The following is a 22,282-nucleotide window of genomic DNA, read 5'->3' as shown; positions in this document are numbered from 1 at the left end:
AATACAGATTCTCAGTCTTCTAGTCTTCCCTTGTAGCTGACAGCTCCTCAACAACCGTCTGGGACTTCCAAGTTGATTATGTCGGCAGCTATATCGTCAGACTGATGCAGATGCACATGTACCGAGTTCGAGCTGGAGATATCTCTCGTTACATGTTACCGATGAATTGGACTCACCTTATGTTGAGAAGAGGTTGAGGATTCAAAGCTTGGTGCAGACATGTTTGCATGAGTATTTAAAGTCTTGCACTTGACCTTTACCAAAAAAATTACAGTTGGAAGGGTTTTGTAACCATTAACATGAAAAAGCTGGGAACTAAACACTGTAAACAACCTCTTTCCTAACTATTTCATATTGTAACAAGTTTATGCCTGTTCTGCTTCAATAGGACTGACAGAAATACGCAACCTAATACAGTTAAACATGTACATAAAGAAACTGACCCAACAGAAGCCAATCACATGAGTTACAATCATGCCTTCCAGCCACCATAGGCCATGCTTTCTTCGAGATCACTGAAAAGACCATGTTCTGAAAATTCTTTCGCAATATCCTGCGCCAATTCATCTGATAACTGAAGATTTTGTGGTAGATCAGATGCTCTCTGGCTGCTCCCATTATTGCCACCGGCTGCAGAAGAATCGGTATTGGAAACTCCTTTAAAGCTATTGCTCCTAGTTGGCACAGGTTCGTTTGTAGTAGCTACACTATTAACCTGAGCTGCTAATCCCATAGACATGTTGCTGCCGTACCCATGACCATCACTTCCCCCACTAACAGTAGCACTCTTTCCAGCATGGGGTTGCTGCTGTGGCGGTACACCCCCTGTATTGTTGTTGCCGTTAATATCTTGTAGCAGCCGCTGGATCATTTGCTGTTGCAAAGCCTGGCTGTTGTGAGGAGATTGCAAATGGTTCTGTTGCAGAACCCCATTAACATTAGGAGAACGCTGGTGAGGTTGCAGGAGATAAGAATTTGAGAATCCACTGGCCTGAGGATTCTGCATGGTTCCTGACAGTACAGAAGCAGGCCCTTGAAAAGACGAAGATGCCTTCTGGTTCGCATTGCTCAAAGAAGAAGTTGCCTCTTGTTGAGTTAGGTTAGAATTAGAATTAGAATTAGAATTAAAAGAGTTTTGTCTCATCATCATATTTTGATAGTTTGCAAGAGCAGCTTGAGGCGACCCACTCAAGGCTGCTCTCCCAACCATTTGATTGTTACTGTTGATATGATTGTTAAGTCCAGGATTTTGTGCTACTAGCTTGTTGAGTGTTCCACGATCAGTTGGCAAACCATTAATACTAGCCAGTTGTTCCAATTCCTGCATCTTCTGCATCTGAACCTTGGCAGGACTGGCAAGTCGAGGAAATTTCTTAAGACTCTCTGCAAGACAGTAGCAGCAGAAGTGCTTAAAGCAGGGCCAATTTAAATTTATACAACTCAGATTTACAAGTGAAAGGTTTGAGAATTTTAATTTTGGGATTCTCAATTTTGGATATTGGTTAACAAGTCATATTAGAGTGTAATACGAAGATGATATTTAATACCCTCAATAACTAAATAGCAGCAAAAATATGTTCTATAACAAGAGTGCTTTTGTCTACATATAATATGTATACATATTCATGTCCAATCTTCAAAGATTGCTAGTTCAAGAATGTCGCATACTTATCCTAACTATTGGTTTATACATGCTTTGTTCGGCAAGGGACTGTAAAAAGGTAATTAAAATATTAATAGGATCATCATACCAGTTCCATAGGAAGTGATTATTTATAGACATATACGATATCAACAGTATGATAGTCCTACATACTGCCACTTCTATGATATTACATATTTACATTGGCTGAGGAAAAGAAATATCAATTTTTATTTCAAATGTGAACAATATAACTCGGATCTGCTCAAATGTCCTCGCAACCAAATTCAGGGGATTTTGAACCCTAAACAAAGGTGACTTGTACTTGGAATCGGAAATAATATGAATTGAAACTGGAACACAAGACAAAAAGTACTTACCAATTGGTCCATCTTTCTGGTCTCTGCAGAAATCCATAAGATCCTTCATGCTGTTGACAACCTCGGATATCTGTTCCAAGTAGCTCAACTTATTTTCAAAACTTCTAATTTATTTAACTTTTTCCCAAACTGTCACTTGAAATAATTCAAAAGAATCTACCTGTAAGCAGCGAACATATCTTTTGGAAAATCCCAAGTCATTCAAAGACTGTGACTCCAAACTCTTCGCGAATTGACGGGCAGCTGTCACCATCCTGTAAAATGGTTAGTTGTAAGAACACACCCGCTTCGACATAATAAATAAACATTAAATTGTTGATAATACATTACAATAGCTACCAACTAAACTGCATACAGAGAATCAACATATCTAAATTATCTCTATATTTGTCACTAGAAATAAAGCCGAACCTTAGAATCAAATGGTAAGAATATACCCCATTCTATTTGAAATATACCCTTAGACATGTATAGCATTAGAAATTGTAACTCACATATTGCTGCTGTTCTGCAAATCCTGCTGAGAAACCCCATCTGATCCACTATCAGTAATAGTGCTTTGGCATTTCTGTGCGACCTGTAACAGCTGATTCACCTGAAAGGAAAAATTCTTTTGAAATGAGTACACCACTTTTTTGTATACTTTGTAAAATTCTCCATTCTGCCAACAGCGGCATGCAACGTCTCCTGTTGTTTTTAAAATGAGTACACCACTTTTTTTTGTGCTAAAAAAATTCTGGTAAATAAAGAAATAAAGCGGTGAAAAGACGAGTACAAGGTAGCTCGGTCTCAATATTAATAAAGGGTGAGCACATATCATACAAAGTGTGCACATATCAGCTCCCAAAGTAAAGCCTAAATCATTGGCCTCTGCTTCCTATCTCTATTAGTTCAAACGTTTAGAGGGACTGCTTCCAATGTATTATTTAGGTAAAACACAAACCACTAGCAAAAAAAATCCTAGAAAATATATCTTGCTGCTGCCATCTGCACTGTGCAATCTGTTGAGTGAATACCCAAAGCAGAAGCACATATTAATGGATGAAAATTTTACAAAGTACATATTAAACTAGTACAGTCACTTCTTAAAGACAATGCCTAACCTGTGGTGCAACCAACCTACGGGGAAGAAGTTCTTCATGGTGCCGTGCACAAAATTCCCAAGATAATATCTGAAACAATGGTAAAAGGTTCAGAAAAAAAAAAGAGTGCAACTCTACAGCATCTGAAACGAGATAAAAACATTGACCTTTAGGTCTGGGGTAAATATGACACGCAGCTGACCCTCACGAACCACCCGCAGTTGTTCATAGACACTTTCCTGAACTGCTTTTCCATATTCCAACATCATTACTCCAGAAGAAAGCCTACATTCACGCGGCAAGTCTAGAAACAAAAGCTCGTCAATGACTCCGCTACCAAATTTAATTTCATTGAGCCGAGGAAGTACTTCGAAAGTTGCCTCTGTTAAAATCAACAGTAAATAGGAAACAGTAAGAAAATTTGACCAAGTATTTAACTTATACAATTGCCAATTAACGAACACCCCTGCAACCCACAGATATCTTCATAAGTAACTTCAAAACACAATATAGCTTATGTAATACGTGGAAGCAAGTCAGAAATGCTGACAATGTCCTACTTGTCAAATTGATGGTAGGCAAGTTATACATGAAATGGTAAAAATCCATCATTACATATGCGTACATGCATAATAAGAAGAACTAATAAATATATACATGTGTAATAAGAAGAAACAATTTATATATAGATACATACATACATATTATATATATATATATATATTATTTCTTCGTTCAAGAGCTTGTGGCTATGCCACCCACACTCAGCAGAGATTACATCCGAAATAAAATACGAATCTACTCAAAATCTGAACATACCACAGAGGATCCTATTCGGGTGTACTACAGTTGAAAAAATAAAAAAAAAATCATCTGTGGTGTAGCTAAGTTCGAGGTAATAATCTTTTTTTCAAAGAAGTATGTCAACTGTTCTTTAAATAGGGAGGGGGTTTGAGGAATTGAAACCATAACATTCGTATGGGAGAGGAATTGAAACAGTTAAATTATGATCCTACTACAGATTAACACTCACCAAATCCCCTTCCTGATTTTGAACCACAAATATCGCATTGCCAAGCATCCTTCCAAGAAAAGAATAATTAGTTAGTACAATGCTAACCAAAATCAAACAACACAGTAAAGACAAATTATAGGCTCATCTTATATTATTATTTATCCGAGTTAACACTCATCTCGGTATGTTGATGATTAGTTTATTCACATCAGCTGATAGATTCTGACATGGTACAATGTTACTTGCCAAATTTGCAGTAAAATAATATTCAAACAAATAGCTAACCATGGCTGCCTGAGGAAATACACCTAAAGAGTGGATCCCAACATTATCATATAAAGACAAGCACCATCTTTTCTTTGCCCGTGGGGAATAGTACTCGGCCACAAATTTCCTCCAATAGGTAAAAGTATTGTCCTGTTTTGGGAAGTGAGTGTGATTACAATTAACGCATTGAAACACAGCAGAACAGACACAGGGAATAGACTAATAAGTAGTCTAACAAGGCAAAAATTATCAAAGATTCAGAAACAAGGATGACTTAATTTAAACCATACATGGATACTCTAAACGAAATAGTTCACAATATATACATACTGGGGGCCGCTGCCTCTGATGATATAGGTACTGCATTAGTCTACGAGAACAAACACCACCATCATAAGGTCGCTTCACACCAGAAGCAGGCTGCTGCACCCCATGTTGAAGCTGCTGCCTCAACTGCTGCTGCTGCTGCTGTTGCTGCAGCAAATGAGCTCGCTGCATTTGTGGCATAGACTGCAGTAGCTGTTGCTGCTGCTGCTGCTGCTGCCTAAGTCGCTGTTGCTGAATTAAAGCTTGCAACTGAGGATTAGGATTCTGCAACTGCATAGGATCTTGTCTTTGCAGCATCTGCTGTATAGCCTGTTGTTGCTGAATGTCTTCCTGTTTAACATCCAATCGAGGTTTCTTCTGCAAGTGCGAGATAGTGGAGGGATCCTGAATGAAAGATCCAGGAATTCTAGGGCCAGAAGGAAGTGAAACTTGCCCCCCTCGCCCTGCGTGAAATGATGTAGCACTAGATGCTCCTTGATGTTGTTGACTCTGATAGCAATTAGGGTCTTTATTAGAGCCCTGCTGCACTACAGATGACCCGTCCAGGACTGATGAAGCTGAAATGCTTATGTTATTGGACGAAAATGACATGGGTGAGGCTGGTAACCGCATATACGAGTCTGTATTAAAGCTAGCGCTCCTCTGGAGATTCGGGCCTACAGAAAGTCCCGAATTTGCATCAGTAACCAATGAGCTTGCTCCAACACTAGGCCCAGAGGCCGCCACACTGTTTAATAAGGTATTACTTACATCCCCAGAATTTGGCCCCATGTTGGAGCGCAAGTTTCCAGAATTTGAATTTATTGAGTTTCCAAAAGAACTTAAGTGTGAGTTTCCCACAACATGAGACTGTCGATCTCCTTGGAAAAAGATACCAGAATTTGCAGAAGTATTCGTTAATCCTCCAACCACCCGAGAAGGCACCATTGACTGCCCTGCTGCCTGGTGGCTGTTATCCAAGTAGGTATCCAGCTTCTCCCCTTTCAGCTTTCGAATTCAATATCCACTCAAAGTATTACCCTCTCAAAATTCCCCATTCAATATCCAATCTCTCGATGCAGACAAGAGCAAGAATAGCTCCTTTTTTGGTAGTTCAAGAATATCCCTTTGCTTACTTCAACTAAAAAAGAAAAGACTGACATCAGAAAGATTACTTTCCAGTTTATGTCAACAAGTAAACTAGAGATCAGCGGCAGAAAGCCAGAAACACATAAAACAAAGCAGCAAATATAAACACGCAAAGCAGATAATATTTTCAACAAACATCCAAGTGTCGCACATAATATTTCCTTTTGATTCTAATAAAAGAAATGAAAATGCAGATTTCAAATCCAATCTCACAACGAACACAATAACTGTATAACTAGCCCTCTTCTATAACTAACTCTGAACTTGATGAAAACATAACAAGAAACAACGATCATCTTTCAGCTTTCTTGAACTAGCAACTAGTTAGTCAGCACCCAAAATACCTCCCATTTTTTTAAAAAAAATTCAAGAAAACCCCCATTCTCGTCATTCTCGTAACTAAAAGCAAGTACCTCCCTATTACAAACACCAACCCAACAGCCCTTATTTTGCACAACACCACTTTTAGATTACAAGATTACAATTCAAAACATATAATCGCATCATTATACGCAAAAAAACATAAAGATTATTGCTCCATATGTTTCACAAAATAAATTTCCGCGAAACAAACACAATCAGGTTATATTTTCCGCGAAACAAACAGAGACTACATTCCAGCCTACTCACTCAATAAAACACGAACCAACTCTAAAAACAAACTCCCATAACAGAAAAACTTTCAAGAATCTCCCCTAAAAATTCCCAAAACAAAACCCTAATTCTATATAACAACATTTTAACACCACCACCATTATTAATAACAACCAAAAAACCATAAAACTAACTAAACAAATTAATCACAATCCACTATAACTCAATTACAATCAACATCAATTAAAATTAACAAAAATAAATAATTAAACAATGAAATGAAAAATGATTAAACTACCTAAACAAATTAATCACAATTTACTACAACACAATTACAATCAACACAAATTTAACAACTAGTAAGTTGTAACATAACATCATCAATTAGAATTAACAAAAAGAAATAATTAAATTAAACAATAAAATAAAAAAATAAAAAAATACTTACAACATTTGTATGTAACTAGAGAGATGAGTTGAGTTGAGTTGAGTTGATGTTTGTCAAGTGAAACTAAAGTAACTGGTTGTGTTGGATCGTGTTTTTATACCCAGCGGGAATTGCAGAGATCGATGACCGGCTTAGCCGGTAACTGACTGCATGTTACCGGTTGTAGCCGGTTGAAATCAGACACGTGTTTTGATGATGGGTTATGTTTATGTCGGTGATTGATCATGTGGTGGTGAGATGAGGTTGTAGGGTGGTATGGTGTACGTGAGGGTATTGGATGTTTGCTCTGGATTATTATCGCCTTGGTTTATTTGGTGGGGCCTTGTTGTTGTTAGAAACCATATAATAGTGTTCCCATGGATTTATACATTTTAATGGATTTCTCGTTTTGATTTACTATTTCTGTGGATTATTCGTGATTATACATTTCAAAAATCAGAACTATTTGATTCTGTTACCGATTTGTGAATTATCGATTAATTTTTAAAAAATTGATAGTTTATCAAAATTGATCAAATCGTACAAATATTTTTGACCAGTTTTTTTAGTGATTTGTCGACAATTTTTGAAAAATTAATTATTTTTTATAATCATAGAATTATTACATTTTTATGGATTTCTTTCAATGATCCTAAACATGTTCTCAAAGATATTATTTTATTATTTTATTTGTGTTATCATATTAATGACCGCTATGTTTATTAAGTTAATTAGTAAATAATTAATAGTACGATAACAACTTAATATTTAGAGTCCATGTCATTTTTCATTTTAATGATGTGTTTCGGTCAAGTGAATTGTTAATGACTGTAAATTATTACTCGTATAAAGCAATTGTTATGGTTATAATTTATCACGATACATGTATATTGAAATTATTAAAATAAATATATAGTGATTTATTTTATCTACTCATTTTTCCCCTCTGCAATAGACTTGTTGCCTTATTCCAACCCCTCGTGATTTTATGAGTGGGTTACTCAATGTAATATCAAACATTTTCGGCTGAAGAGAAGTTCGACTTCATGTCATCTTCAATATTAGCACAATTTAATGTGAACACAAAAGGTAATTTATGTCTATAGATGGGCGACTGTATATCACTTTTCAACCAATTAATGGGCTCTCGACTCATAAATGGGCTTTTCAGTGAGGAAAAGTCTTGAAAATAAGAAAATGGTGAGATTTTTCTCATACGGTTTAAAGTTTTAGATAAGCTGATTATTTAGCACAATATCCCATTCAATAAAAAAAATATTATTGTTTATCTGTCGAACTCAATATAATCTAATTGTGTTTGTTTCTTAGAAAATACTTTGTAGATCGTAAATTATCAAGTAACTAAAATGTAAAATTATCTCTTTTTAATTGGAGATTTGTTTTAGTAGAGAAATCAAATCAATTTTTACTTCTAATTTTTTTCAAACAATTTACGAGGGTCCACATATTGGATTAAGATAATGTAGAATATTATATGAGAAACAATGTGCGTACGAGTGCACGAAATGAACATGGACCGTGTGATCGCACGTGAGATATAATCCCTAGAATAGAATACCACGTGTGAACCCTGCCAGCACACCTAATAATAAATCCCACTCCAACTAAACGTAACTAATCGGAATTAAATTTTTAAAATGAATTAAAACCAATAAGCGTAAATTTAACATTTTCGCGAAAATTTTTCGTATTAAATCAAAAGATTAAGTGTAAATAGAGTAATGTGACTCTCTGCATTCATATGAATTTCTTGTATTAAATATATTTTCATCTTTTAATCGTATATATTCCTCAATTGCTCAGTTCTGAATATATCCAATAAAGAATATAAACTATTTCCACTAACTAATGAAAGAAAATGTATTTTAAGATGAGTAGTTCTACAAAATAACTCCCAAAATAAAAATGTTATATTTTAATTAGGGGACTTATGTTAACACGGGTGAAATCCTTTACATTCATGAGAAAATTAATTAAAAAGGGAATTGTAGAGATCTCAGGGGTCGTTTGGTTCAAGATGTGATATCGGGTTAGAGTGGTACATGGATCAAATATTATATCTGATATCATGTATTTGGTTGAGTGTTGTAATAAATATTTTTAATTTTAAATATGTTAATTTAATAATTTTAATTTAATTAAATATATAAATTTTGTTATTATTTTAATATTTTTTTAAGTTCATAAATTTATTTTAATATTAAATATTTATACTTAATTGCTTAAATAAAAATTAAAATAGTGAAATAAAAATTGATACTCATACCTCTCGGCCCTCCCTCATACCCATCTTCGTACTTAAGTATGAAAAATACATATCGGGTTTGAGGAATGAGTGAAATTTTATTTTTATGAACCAAACATCAGGTATTTGGTTGGAATGACTGAAACTAATACGTGATTCCAGAATGTGGCGAACCAAACGACCCGTCAAAGTTTTTTTCCTAAATTTTTCCCAAATATGATATGTCACATATGTAATGAGCAATTTTTTTAATAATAATACGGGATCCACCGTGCTTACATATGCATCAACAAAACTAAAATTACTCAAGTGTCAGTCATGTTGTTTGATAAATATTTTGGAGAAAAATTTTGAGATATCTAAAAATAGAACTCTAAAAGCAGACCACTCGTGTCTTGAAAATGTTTTTGAATTTTTATTTTTGCAAAAATTATTCTTCTCTTCTATATATAATAGCACAATAAGGGGATAATATTTTGAGATTAAAAAGTCTTATTGAAAAGACTAAACTACCCTGTTTTTAATATTTATATTAAAATTATGTTTTGTGGAAATCAAATTCTAGTTGCTTCATTATTCTATACAATCTCATACCACTACATCATATTGTTACATGTGCTTTTTATCATACACATAATATGTAAGTGTGCTAAAGAAATATTTTATTTAACTTTAAAGATAGCTACTTGAATTCCGCAAAAAAAATGACAGTTACTTGAATATTTGTACAATTAATTTTAAATAATTGAAATCCAGATATAAAGGTAGGTATAGTACATAAATGGATTATTATCTTATTTATTATTATTTTTAGTTTGAAAATATATCTCACATATTTTTAAAATATTTTTTATTATGAAAAGTAATTAAAATGAACATATATAATTTTTAAAGAAAATTTTGAAAATATATAAATAATCTAGATTGATATTAAATATTTAGATAAGTTCGAATTATAATGAGTCAATGAATTTTAGTTTATTTTGAATTTGAAATCAGAATTTGGCCCATTGTTCAAAAAATACTCGAAATTTGACTACATGACTAGCCGAAAAACATTGTCACATTCTACGTTTAGTAAATTTAAATTATAAGTTCGACGAGAATATCTTAATAATGTGAATTTTTTTGATATCTTATATTAATATAAATTAATGTGTTTGAGATATTTATAGTATCAAGTCAATTGATTATTTGTATTAAAATTACTAACTTCACTGGTAGCGCAATAGTGTTTTGGGACTTGACCCGATTTTAAAAATATTTGAAATTTGATATGAGATATCACGAGATTTGTTAAAACTACGATGATATATTAAATCGATTTATTTTTTATTTTTCACTTTAAAAAAACTAGCATTTTAAAAAGAATTCTTTTAGATAAACAATATTTATTGATCAATATAATATTGTACAAATATTTTAAATTATTTTAATATTTTGAATTATTCAAATAAAAGTTATATCTATAATATATTTTAACATTTGATTCAGTATATTTTATACTATTTTAAAAAAATATATATTGTTCAATAATTTGAAGGAATTAACGAGTTCAACAAATATTTATAAAACTTTATCGAATTGAAAAATATTTAATTTTAGGAGAATAGTATACAATATTATCAAATGATTATATGAAGAAATATTAGAGTTGTAATGAAATAAACTTAAAAATAGTTTAAATAATAATATAATTACAATTTTTCCTTCAAATTCTTGAAAAAAATCATGAACATCAATAATAAGTCTTACAATATATAATTTATTTTTATGTTACATGATTGATATTCGGTCGCGTAAAAAACAGATATGGATTGTTTGTCCGTGATAATGTGAATACCATATATAAATTATTGCAATTTATTTATTACATAATTTTAGTTTTTGAATAATTATAAATACATGTTATTTAAGTAATCAATTGCCTCACTAGATATTAATAATGATTATACATATACATAAATCAGATATTTAACATATAAATAATTGAAACCATCGTAATTTCCTAAGAAATGTAACATACGATAATTTACATGCTAACATAGACACATATAACTTAATCTTATTTTGTTAAGAGTAGTTTAAAAAAACTAACATTTTTCCAAACATACATACGTTAAATTTTAAAAACTAACATTTTTCATTAAAATCAACTTTTATATTAACAATAGTGTAAATTTTATATTATTTTATAATATGATTGCAAGTAATTCTGAATTCAGTTATTCATTTTTTATCTTTTTAAATTGAGTAAATTAATTGTAAGTTAGTAGAGAACTCAATAATAATATAAACAAGATATATAGTTTATTTAAATAAAATTCAAAATTTTTGGTCAACTTTGTATTCAACATACTCCCTCTGTCCCTCCCATTTGTTTACACTTTCCTTTTTGGGATGTCCCATCCAATTGTTTACATTTCAAAACTTTCCAAAAATAGTAAAATTTTTATAATTTTTAAATTAAGTACATCCACTACTTTCCTCCACTATAACCACTTTATACATATAATATTAATCGGTCCCACTACTTTACTAATTTTTTCAACTTTTCTCCGCTACTTTATCATTTTTCTTAAACTCCGCGCCCCACCCAAATGTAAACATTTGGGAGGGACGGAGGAAGTATATGTTAATTTTTAATTTTTTCTTTGTAAACATACCAACGACATTCTACATATTAAGTTTATTTGTTTCATTTTAAACTTTAAACGTACACTGACTATTCTGTTTATATTCATTCATTAAATACAATTATATAACACAAACAAGAATATATATATTTTTCTTAATGAGAAACGTACAACATTTACAAATAAGAATATAAATAAAAAAAATTATAATTACATACATAAAAAACTCTAGAAAATAATCGTGTCTAGCTAGACACGAGTTATTATGCTAGTTAATATTACGAAAAGATTGACTCGGTGTTTTACATGTACAATAATATTTCACTTCATACAGAAGGTCAACACATCTTTTCCTCATTATATCCGTGTTTTGGTCTAATCTTCTTGCACTCACACTATGATACTAATTTATTCAGATTCACCGCACACTTACATTATTTATTAGCAACTAGCAGTCAACTGAAAAAGAATTGTCACGTTTCTCGTTCGTATGCGGCAGTTAGTCGTGTAGATTGTAAGGATTCTCAAATTCTCTTACACATTGCACAATACTCCCAAAATCTCGTACGAGATGAGCATCTTTCATTAAGAAGCAAAAGTTGTGATATATAATGTTTATCTTTGTGGTATACATCTTGCAGAAACTATTATCATTGTTCTAGGAAATTTACTTACAAACTTCTCAGAGAAGGAATTGTACAATATATAAAAATGAGAATTAAAATTTATCAGTAATGTTTATAGGATCAAACTCAGTTTTAAGCCTTCTGTGCAGAGAACATAATAAAGGACTGTTGAATGTTGCATGAGTAGTTGATAAGACCACATGATGTGCATAAATCTTCGATTTCCTCAGCTGTCAAATTGACGTAGTTCTGCGATAAGCTCTGGAAAACAAACAGCAGACTAGACTAAGATGACAGCATTGATAAAAGGTTCACAGATGATATTAATGTGCATAAATCAGAGTATGAGAAGAAGAGTGAATAAAGCAAGAAGAATCACCCGTCCAAAAGGCCTCAGAAACGAAGGAGTCGATGGAGTGAGTCGAAGAAAGGTAGTTCCCACAAATACACCACCACTTCGCAGTATACGATTGATTTCAGCAATCTGATGCATACAAGTCAGCAGAGTTAGTCCATCTCAGTAGGACTATGGAGGAGGGTATTATATATAGATTAGAGAAATGTCACAATTTGGAACAGGAGCAAAAAGCTGAGCTGTGACATAATTAGCTGCTACAACTAACAAGTACAAACATCAGAAAGCTAGAAAATTATATTATTAGCTATAAATTGGTGCTTAGATGATGTGCCTTCTCAAATGACTTGGCGGATAGCATTTACTCTTGGAGTCCGTCAGTCAGTTCAGGCAAGGTCGTACAGAAGGTTTACCAAATTATTGCTGCAAATCTTCGGATAGTACTGCTTAATTACAATTTATGAAATAACAAACCGCCTTGATCTTCTATAAAGATATACTTTTGCAGTTTGTTGCAATTCTCTTACCTTGTACACTATAACTGATTTTCCAGTATTGATGTATTCTTGATCTGAAGCAATAACAGTTTCAGAATCTATTACTTGATGATTGTGGCTTTCTTTCTACGCGTTACCTGATTTGATACTAGAGATAATAGATTAGATAAATAACTACTGTCAACCTAATGTCAAAATGATATCTACAAACCTGAAACAAATTCTGAAGTCCCCTAATTCGGACAATATGTTTCAGAGATCCCGTAATCCCACAAATTTCAGTCCCGATTTATATATTACCCTTTCGCCCCAACTGATATATTTCACCCTAGAACTGTTACATGTTTCTGTTTTGGCACTGTTTCATCACCGTATTCTTTTAAATTTGTTTAGAATTTAGGAAGGAATGAAGGTACTGTAAGATAACATTATGGAAACAACTGAGAACTTCAGTACACCATTTGGAAAAACATCAAATAATCAAGAAATAAATCTCATTTACTTGAGACTATAAAAACTATCAACCTGGAACCATCTATTATTAATAATAAGGAACATACAAATGGATGTAAAAAATATTAGTAAAGTAGACAGATGATGATATAGTAAATAAACATTGAGAAGACTTTATAAGTGACGCTTACTGCGTTTGACGGAGATGGCCAGCAATGTAGAGCTGCACCTGCATGAACAGCATCAATTGAACCAGAGGGAAAAGGAAGCCTGGACACATCAGCCCTCACAAGAGCAAGATTGCTGCAAATTAAAAACGGACCATAACTCAAGTTAGTCATCTTGTTGCGGTTTTATACAAGTAGCCTGATCCTAAAGAACGTTAAACAATAGTGGCATTTATTATTTTAAATGTAGCAGATAAATATAGTTTTTCAGGGGAGGGAAGAAACTTACTATTGTAAAATTGAATCATCATCTTTCATGAAATCATAAGACTGGCGAAGCATATTTTCAGAAAAATCAAGTGCAATAACTTTTGAATAGGTTTCAGATTTGGCAAATTTACGGGAAAATAGACCACTTCCACAACTAACATCTACTAGAATACCACCTTCTGCTGGTCTGAAAAAGTCCTGTGCCATCTTAAACTGCAAAATCAAGGTCACTTTTAAATCTCACAGTAGTGTTCATCCATCTATAGGAATGGGTCATGCATTGTCTTAATAAAGCCGCGACCTGTGGACTAGGCAGTTCTTATAAACTTGGTACAGACATACCATAAGCCATGAATCAATATATTTAGGAAGTATAGTATTCATATTTTGTACATGTAAAAATGTATATTCATGTTACATAGTACTATAACAATAGAACATTAAATTCACAAGTTTATTTTGACAAATTAACAGAAATTTAAGTAAAATTGTCTTTCCCAATCACACAAGTGGAAACTTTGACATGGAATATATGCTCAGATATTTCCAGACAGCATTGTGTCAATGATTTCAGTAAGAAAAAAGTAATAATTCTATTAAAATTATGAGCTCTAGATTTATTATGGAAAAAACTTGAAAAAACTGACTGCATTTACTAAAACATGTCAATGAGCAGAACTGCAGCTTTTGGTCAAGGTAAAAGCTTAAAAGGCTTGAACAAGCATACTTGATTCCTACAGTTAATTTTTTTCGGAGTAAAAATCTGTAGAATCTTTCACATGTAAATTAGCTTATTTTATCGATAAATTGGTTGTTATTTTTGCGGACCAGATGACAAAATTCTACTCACACTGCAGGTAAATTTAGGTCAACTCCGCAGAATTATCATACATACAACTGCATCCCTGTTTAAAACATTAACAACCCAGATTTACCTCTTCATCAGGACCAGGAAAACCAGCACGGTTAAAATTCTGACGCCATCCTCTTTCATACAAGAATGAAACCAGTGGACTCCTAATAAAAGGGGAGATTAGAATTAAATTTAGGCATGATCTTATTTTTGCTTTTCTAAAAAGAAATAACTCTATTTTGCAACTGAACAGTCGAAAGTCAATTTAATTTTATCATGTGTTTAACTGATAAAGCAAAAAGAAGTTCATATACTATAACTACTGATATGACATGCCATGGAGAAGAAGTGAAGAACTCAGCGTGTTCGTACCTAAACAGCTCAGTCCTAGATGGCTTGGATTCAGAATAAACCTTTGTTCCAGCAGTAACAGTGAGATCCAGATAGGTGTTTTTGCTTGTATATGTCTTGTTGCACTTTGAACATTTAAATCCAGACCGATATATAGCAGGCCTGCAGAATCCAGGATTCTAAAGTTAATTTATACATGAATTACAACTGCAAGTTATCATAAGTCATAACCACCATTTATATCGAACTTACAAGTTGAAGCCACGAGGACCTTTTCTTATTAGTGGTTCATAACATATTGGGCATGCAAACAAGTCATCCTTTAAATCATCTTCAGACGTAATGCTTGAAACCTGCAAAAGCAATCCCTCATTATTCACAATATTCCACTTTAAAATTGTTCTTCATAGTGTACAAATATACTTGGCTGATAATAATTCACACTGATTACGGTTATTAGGAGTCCTAGGCACATCTAATTAAGTTTAAAATTTCTAAAGCAAAGGTCATACACAATACATTCTGCTCCACAGAATTTAGTTGTTTCCCGTGCTAATGAACTCGAATGCTTACCAAAAATTAATTTTTTCCCTAATTACTGTAAAAAACATAATATCGATTGAGTGACTACTTCCAAGTTCCAACACCTAAACTAATGAAAAAACTGGTAATCTAACACTGTATCAAAGCTCCTATTTAGAGGTCTCAAAATCGAACACTTCAATCCTCAATATTCGCAAGTTGTGGAATGTTGACAAATGTGTTTGTGTGTTACTCCTTGGTTAAATTGGAGTTGGGATAGTTATAATGGTCAACTCATCTAAGTAAGGTAACAATCAAACAATTACAAGTTACACAAGAAATTTCTTTTTGTTGTTCTTTTTGTGCTGAGCTCATCATTGGTAACATAGTACTATAGTAGCATCCTTCTAAAAAGTCGACAAGAACTATATACAAACATCTTAAACTAGATTACACATTATCATAGCTCATTTTCTTGTTACTAATCAACAACTCAATTGAAGCAAAATAAAGAAGCTAATTTGTTCTTTGCAGGCAAACAAATACATGACATATAAATATATTGGCAGACGAAAGGGGGATATACCGGGTCTAAAGCGACAGCTGAGCTTGCACAGATTCTGAACGGAAGCTGCTGTTTACGAGGAAGACGAAACCGGATAACACCTGACAGAGATGGGTACTTCAGGAATAAAGAATTTTGCTGCTGCTGCAGAGGACAAAGTGTGGATGAAGAAGAAGCAGAAGCCATAAGAGTCCCTTGTTTCTTTTTTCTTACTCCAAAAGAAAAATGTATTAGGCACATAACACAACTATATACGTAACCATATTGGTGGCCTCTTGTTATGATTGGTGGACACATTAAACAACACCAAGATTTCTGAAGTGACTTTATCAACAAAACAGATATTTTCTGCAATGAAAATTCATCATTTCTTTGATAAGAAAAAAATATGTACAATTTTTTTTTAATCATAGTTAAGTAGATAAAACTGGAATCTAGTGACAATGAATATATTAAGCAAAAACAGAACCACATAGCTTGTTCTTGTTCATCTTGGCCTCTGTAATGCCACATCTCTCCGAACCCGAAGCCACTAATGTTTTTCGATGAATCTATGATTAATCTGTCTTCTTTGAGTCTCTAAGCATTTTTATCGAATTTCTTGTCATTTTTAGTGAATCCAACAAAGGCTTCTTAGCAAAAGGCTAATAGCCACCATCATGGTTCACTCCAACTGCTAAGAATTTACGCGAATCTCTATCAGTCTCCTCGAATTTTCCAACCTGCAGAAAAGCACCACACTGGGAGCTATAGCATCCACTATCAGAAATTTATTCCTTTTTACAGAATTGAGTGTCACGAGTCGATCAAGATACAAGTGCCTAATTGCACATCAATTGTATAGAACGATTAGTAAGGCAACTTTGTGTGTCGCATAACTAGACCTTCGCTCTTGAAGTATAACAATAAAGAGATTCGTTATACATTCTACACCTTGCTTCCTCTGACACCTTAAGGTTTTAGACGGACTGGTTACTTAACATTAAATAAAATTTGAAATAAACTACTCTGAGTCGTCGTTGTATTGGCCTCTGTACACCAACAAGCATCGTTAGGCTGATACTTAGTGCTGTATGAAGTGGCTAATGGTCCTCCAAAGAGTGGAAAGTACTAAATAATTATTTTACTATTTGCAGATCCACATACTGATTTCATACATGGTCCTTAATTCATATGGTCCCTATGAGTGAGCTTCCCATATCATCGATTTTCATATCGACTGCTCTAGGACTAGTGATAAGTAACAGAACATCGCTAGCTACGTCACCAGTTGTAACAAGTACCATATAAACGCACACAGTTCATGCACGTTAGAAAGGAGTGCTGTCTCACTGTCTCAGTGTCATCCTTCTTCGTCGTCGTCGATATGTTGATAATGAAGATGATCATTTAGGACTATGACTGCTTTGGTATGTTATTGAACTAGTCCAAATGTAAAAGAAAATTAGACTTATAAAGGGAATTACTGGATTGATTTATTTGAGCGTTTGTCCACAACAATCAATTGTTCATCTGTCCGCAAAAAAAATTAGCGGATAGGCAGAATTCTAAAACTGAAAAATTAAGTGGGGATAGAGATCGACTTGCCCCTCTGCATTCACATAAATTTTCCGTATTAAAACTTTTGGCAAAAAATTTCCGTTGACAAATGGTTGCTACAATCGCTTGTCAGGCACCGGGATCCGATTTATTTATTTGAAATGAGATAATTCGGATAGTAATCTAGAATAATATTTAGGATCAAATTAGATACAATGATTTATGAGTGGACTTCCACACGAATTTAAGAAGGTACTTAATCAAGATTAACCCCTTGCTCCCGAGTTTAAAAAGGGTGGAAAGTGAAAGGTAAGTAAAATAGTTTCACTTTCATTCCTAATCGTGCTTCCGAGTTTTTAAAAGGAACGAAAGAATTTAGCAAAAAAAAAAAGAAAAAGGAACGAAAGCAAGTGGTGATGAACGTAAATTTTAAATAATTTACCAACAAAACTTTCATCCCAGAAATTGGATGAAAGTATTTTACCTCCTTATCACTTACTTCCTTCCCTAGTAAAAACTAGGGAGCAAAGCCTAGCTAATTCGACAATTGGATACGTGGTGGACTCGAGGCATGCTATAGAAATGTACGTCGGTACGATTAACATACACCAGCATTGGTTTCTGAGATCAGAGTCTTATCTCTTCACTCGAAATGAAGTATGAACTGTTTGGTCTGGTATAGACAAGACCATCACAAAACATGCAGTTATGGTGAAAAGCTAGTGGGCATGAAAGGCATGGCCGCTTAGTTAATAACACTTGCCCGGGGTCATTGTCCTAATTAATCTATTCAGATCCAATGCACAACAGTATTTAATGTCTCGTTGTCGGCTTAATTCTCTATTACTATAATTAAGCAAACTAATTAAAGTACAATCTGTTTATAAACTATAGTTCTGTTTAAGTACTTTATCTAACATTCTTTGATATATCTCAGATTCCTTTAAACCTTAAGTGTCTCATCATTTCGAAAGTGCTCTGGAGTTGACAAGATTCAACTATAGGTCTGCAGAACAACACTTCATTGTGCACCAAATTGAAGTATCATAGAAATGGAGAGGTTAATGATTACTTATGAGATGTCCCTTAAAGTAAAATAGCTAAAATAGGTAAAATTCATATAATTTTACATATCTAGCTGCAGCATTGACACTTCAATCAGACAATACAGATACTTGACACACATGGTCATGATAATAGGTAAAATTCATATAATTTTACATATCTAGCTGCAGCATTGGCACTGTTAAGTAAGGGTGGGAGGACTTGAACCCGAGTCCCTCCTTAAACCGAACTCTGATACCATGTTAAGTAACCAGTCCGTCTAAAACCTTAAGGTGGTAGAGGAAGGCCCAAACATGATCTTATACTTATCAACAATGATTACTAATGAAGGTGAGACAAAAGCATAGAGATTTCCCTGAAATATTTAACCTATCCTTAATAAGGCGTAATCATGATTATTGAACCTCGCGTTTAGATTTTAGTAGAGTTGGTCAGTATAGGGAAGTACTTAACACGGTACCAGAACTCTTTTAACCAAAAATTTAACGATATCACTGAAGTCGAATATACCGCGGAGATCATAGACTAATCATTCTCGCCTCTAAGGGGACACCCTAGTTTAAATTGATAGAGAATTCGAGTAAAGTGACAAACCATATCTACTTGTTTGCACTTAATTATTTCCAGCATTATGCGCGGTTTTGAATATAATTTTTTAGTGATCTCAACATCAAGAAAATGGAATCCCCACTTTTTGTGAGATGAGTGTCTAGTTTTGTCCCATCTCTCTCTATCAATGAGTAGTCTTTATGGAATGTTAATTAGTATTAAGTAATAAGCTTCTGCAAAGTTCAAACTATTTTTTTAATCACTAAGCTAGACCTTTGTCAGGCTGTATAAATAAGAGCAGAGCTCACTATGTTAACAGACCATACATTAACAGATCCTATAAGTTACAAGAGAAAGTTGAACTACACAGTGTAGCTGAACAATTTAGTTTCTCTTTTATTATCGACTAGTTCTCGAGGAGCAATGAAGATTTTTGTCGTAGTTATCTCTGTTCTGGTTCTGTCCTCTTTCCTTTATGAAGTTCAAGGTATTCCATGTGCATGCCAACACGCGCAAAAAATAAATTAAATCATTATTGCTGTTAAAATTTTACTTGTATAATCCACTCTGATTCAAACATTTGAAATGTATTTGAAGGTATTCGGTTAGGGAAAAGCTCAATATCAGAAAGGCATGATCAGAAGCTTCTGGTGAGTACTACTGGTCTTTTTTCGCTTACCAGGTTCTAAATAATCTTGGTCTGTTCTGACTGTTTGGATTATGCTTTATGCAGGATAAGAGTAGTGACATGACTGAAAATCTTGACAGCAGTGTTAATAATGAAGCAGTTGTCTGCAAAGGTGCTCGTTGTTCATCAGCAGGTACGAAGAAGGCCAGATTTTCGAGAGCAGTAAACAAAGAACCTCACCACTGGTTGCCAACAATACATGAAGATTACTATGGACCCAAGAGTCACAATCCTAGGCACCACTAATTTCCACTAATTAGAAACATTTTTAACTAGATAGCACAACTATTCAATTGAGCCTACACAATATAACACCTGCTTGTAGACTGGAAACCAGTTTAACTACAACTACTTTTGTTTGTCTTGTTAGATTGATATAAGTTAGGTGACAATGTTGTAATCTTTAGCTGCAAATCAACAAATGATTAATTTTGAAAACTGAAAATTGTCGAAAATCTTAATATTTCTAGAAACTCTGTCTACTGACTTCAACTTCTTGATAACAGGCATGTAGTTAGGAGATCTGCTGAGTTAAGATGTATCAACAAAAGATTGATGAACAAATATTTTACAAGAACTAATGCATGCACTTAGTATTTAACTTTTCGCTTCAACGCAGATTGTAATATCAGTTTCATGAATTTGCAGATATGAATAGAAAACTTATGACAGAAACAACACATGCTACTTTTTCCATAAGCAGTACTAGATCAAAGGTCAGGCAAACTCCATTTTCTAATCTTGAAAAAAAAACTACTAATAGTTTTATTATTTTCGAATGTTTTTAAATTCGAATGCTGATCAGCTGATATTGTACAAACAGAAACAGGAAGGGAAAACTAGTAGCAATGCTGGGAGAGATCATGTTAGAGTTGTGAAATCACCAGTTTACGACGAAGATTTAGATATAACCGAAATGGATTATGCTCCTGAAACTAGAAAACCTCCTATACACAACTGAGCTGTTATTAGTAGATTTGGTGATTAAGAAAATTTTGAACTTAAGTTGGACAACAATACAGAAATGCAGCAGGTTTTCAAGGTTACAAAGATTATGTACATAGTTTATATTCATCTGTAACTACTCCACAATTATTGTTCCTTTTATTTTAATTCTTGGAATGTTTAAGTATTTGCTTTTACTTGAAAATCTTGTTTACTGAAATATCAAATCATTTTTTCACTCGAATCTCGTTGTTATTGCTTCAAGTTAAAGTATGCTATTATCGAAGAATAAAGTAAATCTTCTGCCTTTTAAAACTTGTTCAAATGCAAATTGAATTTGTGCTTTATTAGTTTTGTAAACGGATTAAGTTTCAACGAGTTCTCTAATACCCCAGATCAGGGTGTTGGATTTCCAAAGGTTGTTGAGGGAGGACCATGGAGTTTCGAACAGAGCCCATTAATTTGTCATAAGCCGGAAACTATGGAAGATGCTAATGTTGTACCATTGAATAAAATGGAGATTTGGGTACAAGTGCATGATATATTGTTGGACCAGGACAAGACGGCTCAAAGGAACTATAGTTAGAATAATCACAATACATTATGTAAAGCCCAAGAAGGCCCACATTGTAAGGATTGAGCCCATTTGGGACTTAGTATAAATAAAGGACAACAATCTCATTTGAGGGGGTTGGCTAATTAAGCAAAGAAGATCATCTCCTAAAACTATAGACTAATAATAATATTATTGGTACATCATTTGGCGCTAGAAGGAGCTTTGCTTTAACAAGATCCAACCAGAAGATGATTGTAGAAGAGCTTGATCCGGGAACCGCCGGACCAACTCAGGTAAAGGAGTTGACGGCAGAAGTTGCCGCCGACCCCTCGACCCACGATGATCGCGAGCTTCCAAAACAACCGGCATTGAAGCCGAAGTGTTTGTTCCCTCCACCTGAGGCTCCTCCAGAAGATCAATTTCTAGGATTGAAGGACTCACTCCAAAGGGACAGAAAAAGAAAAGCTGTGTCAGACCAGCGTTTTAGAGTTCAAACATCTAAAGGAAAAAAAGTTCT

At 33.6% G+C, this 22,282-nt stretch overlaps 3 protein-coding genes across 4 annotated transcripts; 1 reads left to right on the top strand and 2 right to left on the bottom strand.

The window, feature by feature from the left end:
• Positions 1 to 228: 228 nt before the first annotated feature.
• Positions 229 to 7,017, bottom strand: LOC141721838 (putative transcriptional regulator SLK2). 2 transcript variants are annotated; one of them, XM_074524965.1, is made up of 11 exons: positions 6,884 to 7,017; positions 4,717 to 5,833; positions 4,405 to 4,536; positions 4,138 to 4,186; positions 3,272 to 3,486; positions 3,126 to 3,194; positions 2,517 to 2,617; positions 2,183 to 2,276; positions 2,023 to 2,092; positions 444 to 1,383; positions 229 to 254 (listed from the first exon to the last, which is right to left on the bottom strand). In XM_074524965.1, the coding sequence occupies exons 2-10, from the start codon at positions 5,638 to 5,640 to the stop codon at positions 473 to 475; spliced, it is 2,565 nt and encodes an 854-aa protein (XP_074381066.1). In that variant the 5' UTR covers positions 5,641 to 5,833; positions 6,884 to 7,017; the 3' UTR covers positions 229 to 254; positions 444 to 472. The 2 variants fall into 2 exon arrangements, with proteins under 2 accessions (XP_074381066.1, XP_074381065.1); XM_074524964.1 differs by lacking the exon at positions 229 to 254 and having other exon boundaries at positions 269 to 1,383.
• Positions 7,018 to 12,313: 5,296 nt separating this feature from the next.
• Positions 12,314 to 17,505, bottom strand: LOC141721836 (putative methyltransferase At2g41040, chloroplastic). Its single transcript, XM_074524963.1, has 8 exons — positions 16,445 to 17,505; positions 15,589 to 15,689; positions 15,358 to 15,498; positions 15,068 to 15,149; positions 14,152 to 14,345; positions 13,887 to 13,998; positions 12,770 to 12,874; positions 12,314 to 12,651 (listed from the first exon to the last, which is right to left on the bottom strand). Exons 1-8 carry the CDS (start codon positions 16,934 to 16,936, stop codon positions 12,523 to 12,525), a joined length of 1,356 nt encoding a protein of 451 aa, XP_074381064.1. The 5' UTR covers positions 16,937 to 17,505; the 3' UTR covers positions 12,314 to 12,522.
• Positions 17,506 to 19,855: 2,350 nt separating this feature from the next.
• On the top strand, positions 19,856 to 21,368 carry LOC141717370 (uncharacterized). Its single transcript, XM_074519432.1, has 5 exons — positions 19,856 to 20,063; positions 20,174 to 20,226; positions 20,310 to 20,397; positions 20,913 to 20,980; positions 21,088 to 21,368. Exons 1-5 carry the CDS (start codon positions 20,000 to 20,002, stop codon positions 21,223 to 21,225), a joined length of 411 nt encoding a protein of 136 aa, XP_074375533.1. The 5' UTR covers positions 19,856 to 19,999; the 3' UTR covers positions 21,226 to 21,368.
• Positions 21,369 to 22,282: the final 914 nt, after the last annotated feature.

Source organism: Apium graveolens, chromosome 4 (assembly GCF_009905375.1).
Source record: "Apium graveolens cultivar Ventura chromosome 4, ASM990537v1, whole genome shotgun sequence".
In the NCBI taxonomy this organism is placed as follows: Eukaryota; Viridiplantae; Streptophyta; class Magnoliopsida; order Apiales; family Apiaceae; genus Apium; species Apium graveolens.
This window is presented reverse-complemented; position numbering and strand designations above follow the sequence as displayed.

What these genes read in the sequence shown, in the direction of transcription:
- LOC141717370 (XM_074519432.1), top strand. Translation starts at nt 20,000, where the DNA reads ATGAAGATTTTTGTCGTAGTTATCTCTGTTCTGGTTCTGTCCTCTTTC. An exon ending in TGCTCGTTGTTCATCAGCAG is followed by an intron (nt 20,398 to 20,912) that starts GTACGAAGAAGG and finishes ATGAATTTGCAG; the next exon opens with ATATGAATAGAAAACTTATG. An exon ending in TAAGCAGTACTAGATCAAAG is followed by an intron (nt 20,981 to 21,087) that starts GTCAGGCAAACT and finishes TTGTACAAACAG; the next exon opens with AAACAGGAAGGGAAAACTAG.
- LOC141721838 (XM_074524965.1), bottom strand. Translation starts at nt 5,640, where the DNA reads ATGGTGCCTTCTCGGGTGGTTGGAGGATTAACGAATACTTCTGCAAAT. An exon ending in ATCAGAGGCAGCGGCCCCCA is followed by an intron (nt 4,537 to 4,716) that starts GTATGTATATAT and finishes TTCCCAAAACAG; the next exon opens with GACAATACTTTTACCTATTG. An exon ending in GTAGGTTGGTTGCACCACAG is followed by an intron (nt 2,618 to 3,125) that starts GTTAGGCATTGT and finishes TTTTCCTTTCAG; the next exon opens with GTGAATCAGCTGTTACAGGT.
- LOC141721836 (XM_074524963.1), bottom strand. Translation starts at nt 16,936, where the DNA reads ATGTGGCATTACAGAGGCCAAGATGAACAAGAACAAGCTATGTGGTTC. An exon ending in CAGCTGTCGCTTTAGACCCG is followed by an intron (nt 15,690 to 16,444) that starts GTATATCCCCCT and finishes TTGCTTTTGCAG; the next exon opens with GTTTCAAGCATTACGTCTGA. An exon ending in TCTAGGACTGAGCTGTTTAG is followed by an intron (nt 15,150 to 15,357) that starts GTACGAACACGC and finishes CCCTTTTATTAG; the next exon opens with GAGTCCACTGGTTTCATTCT.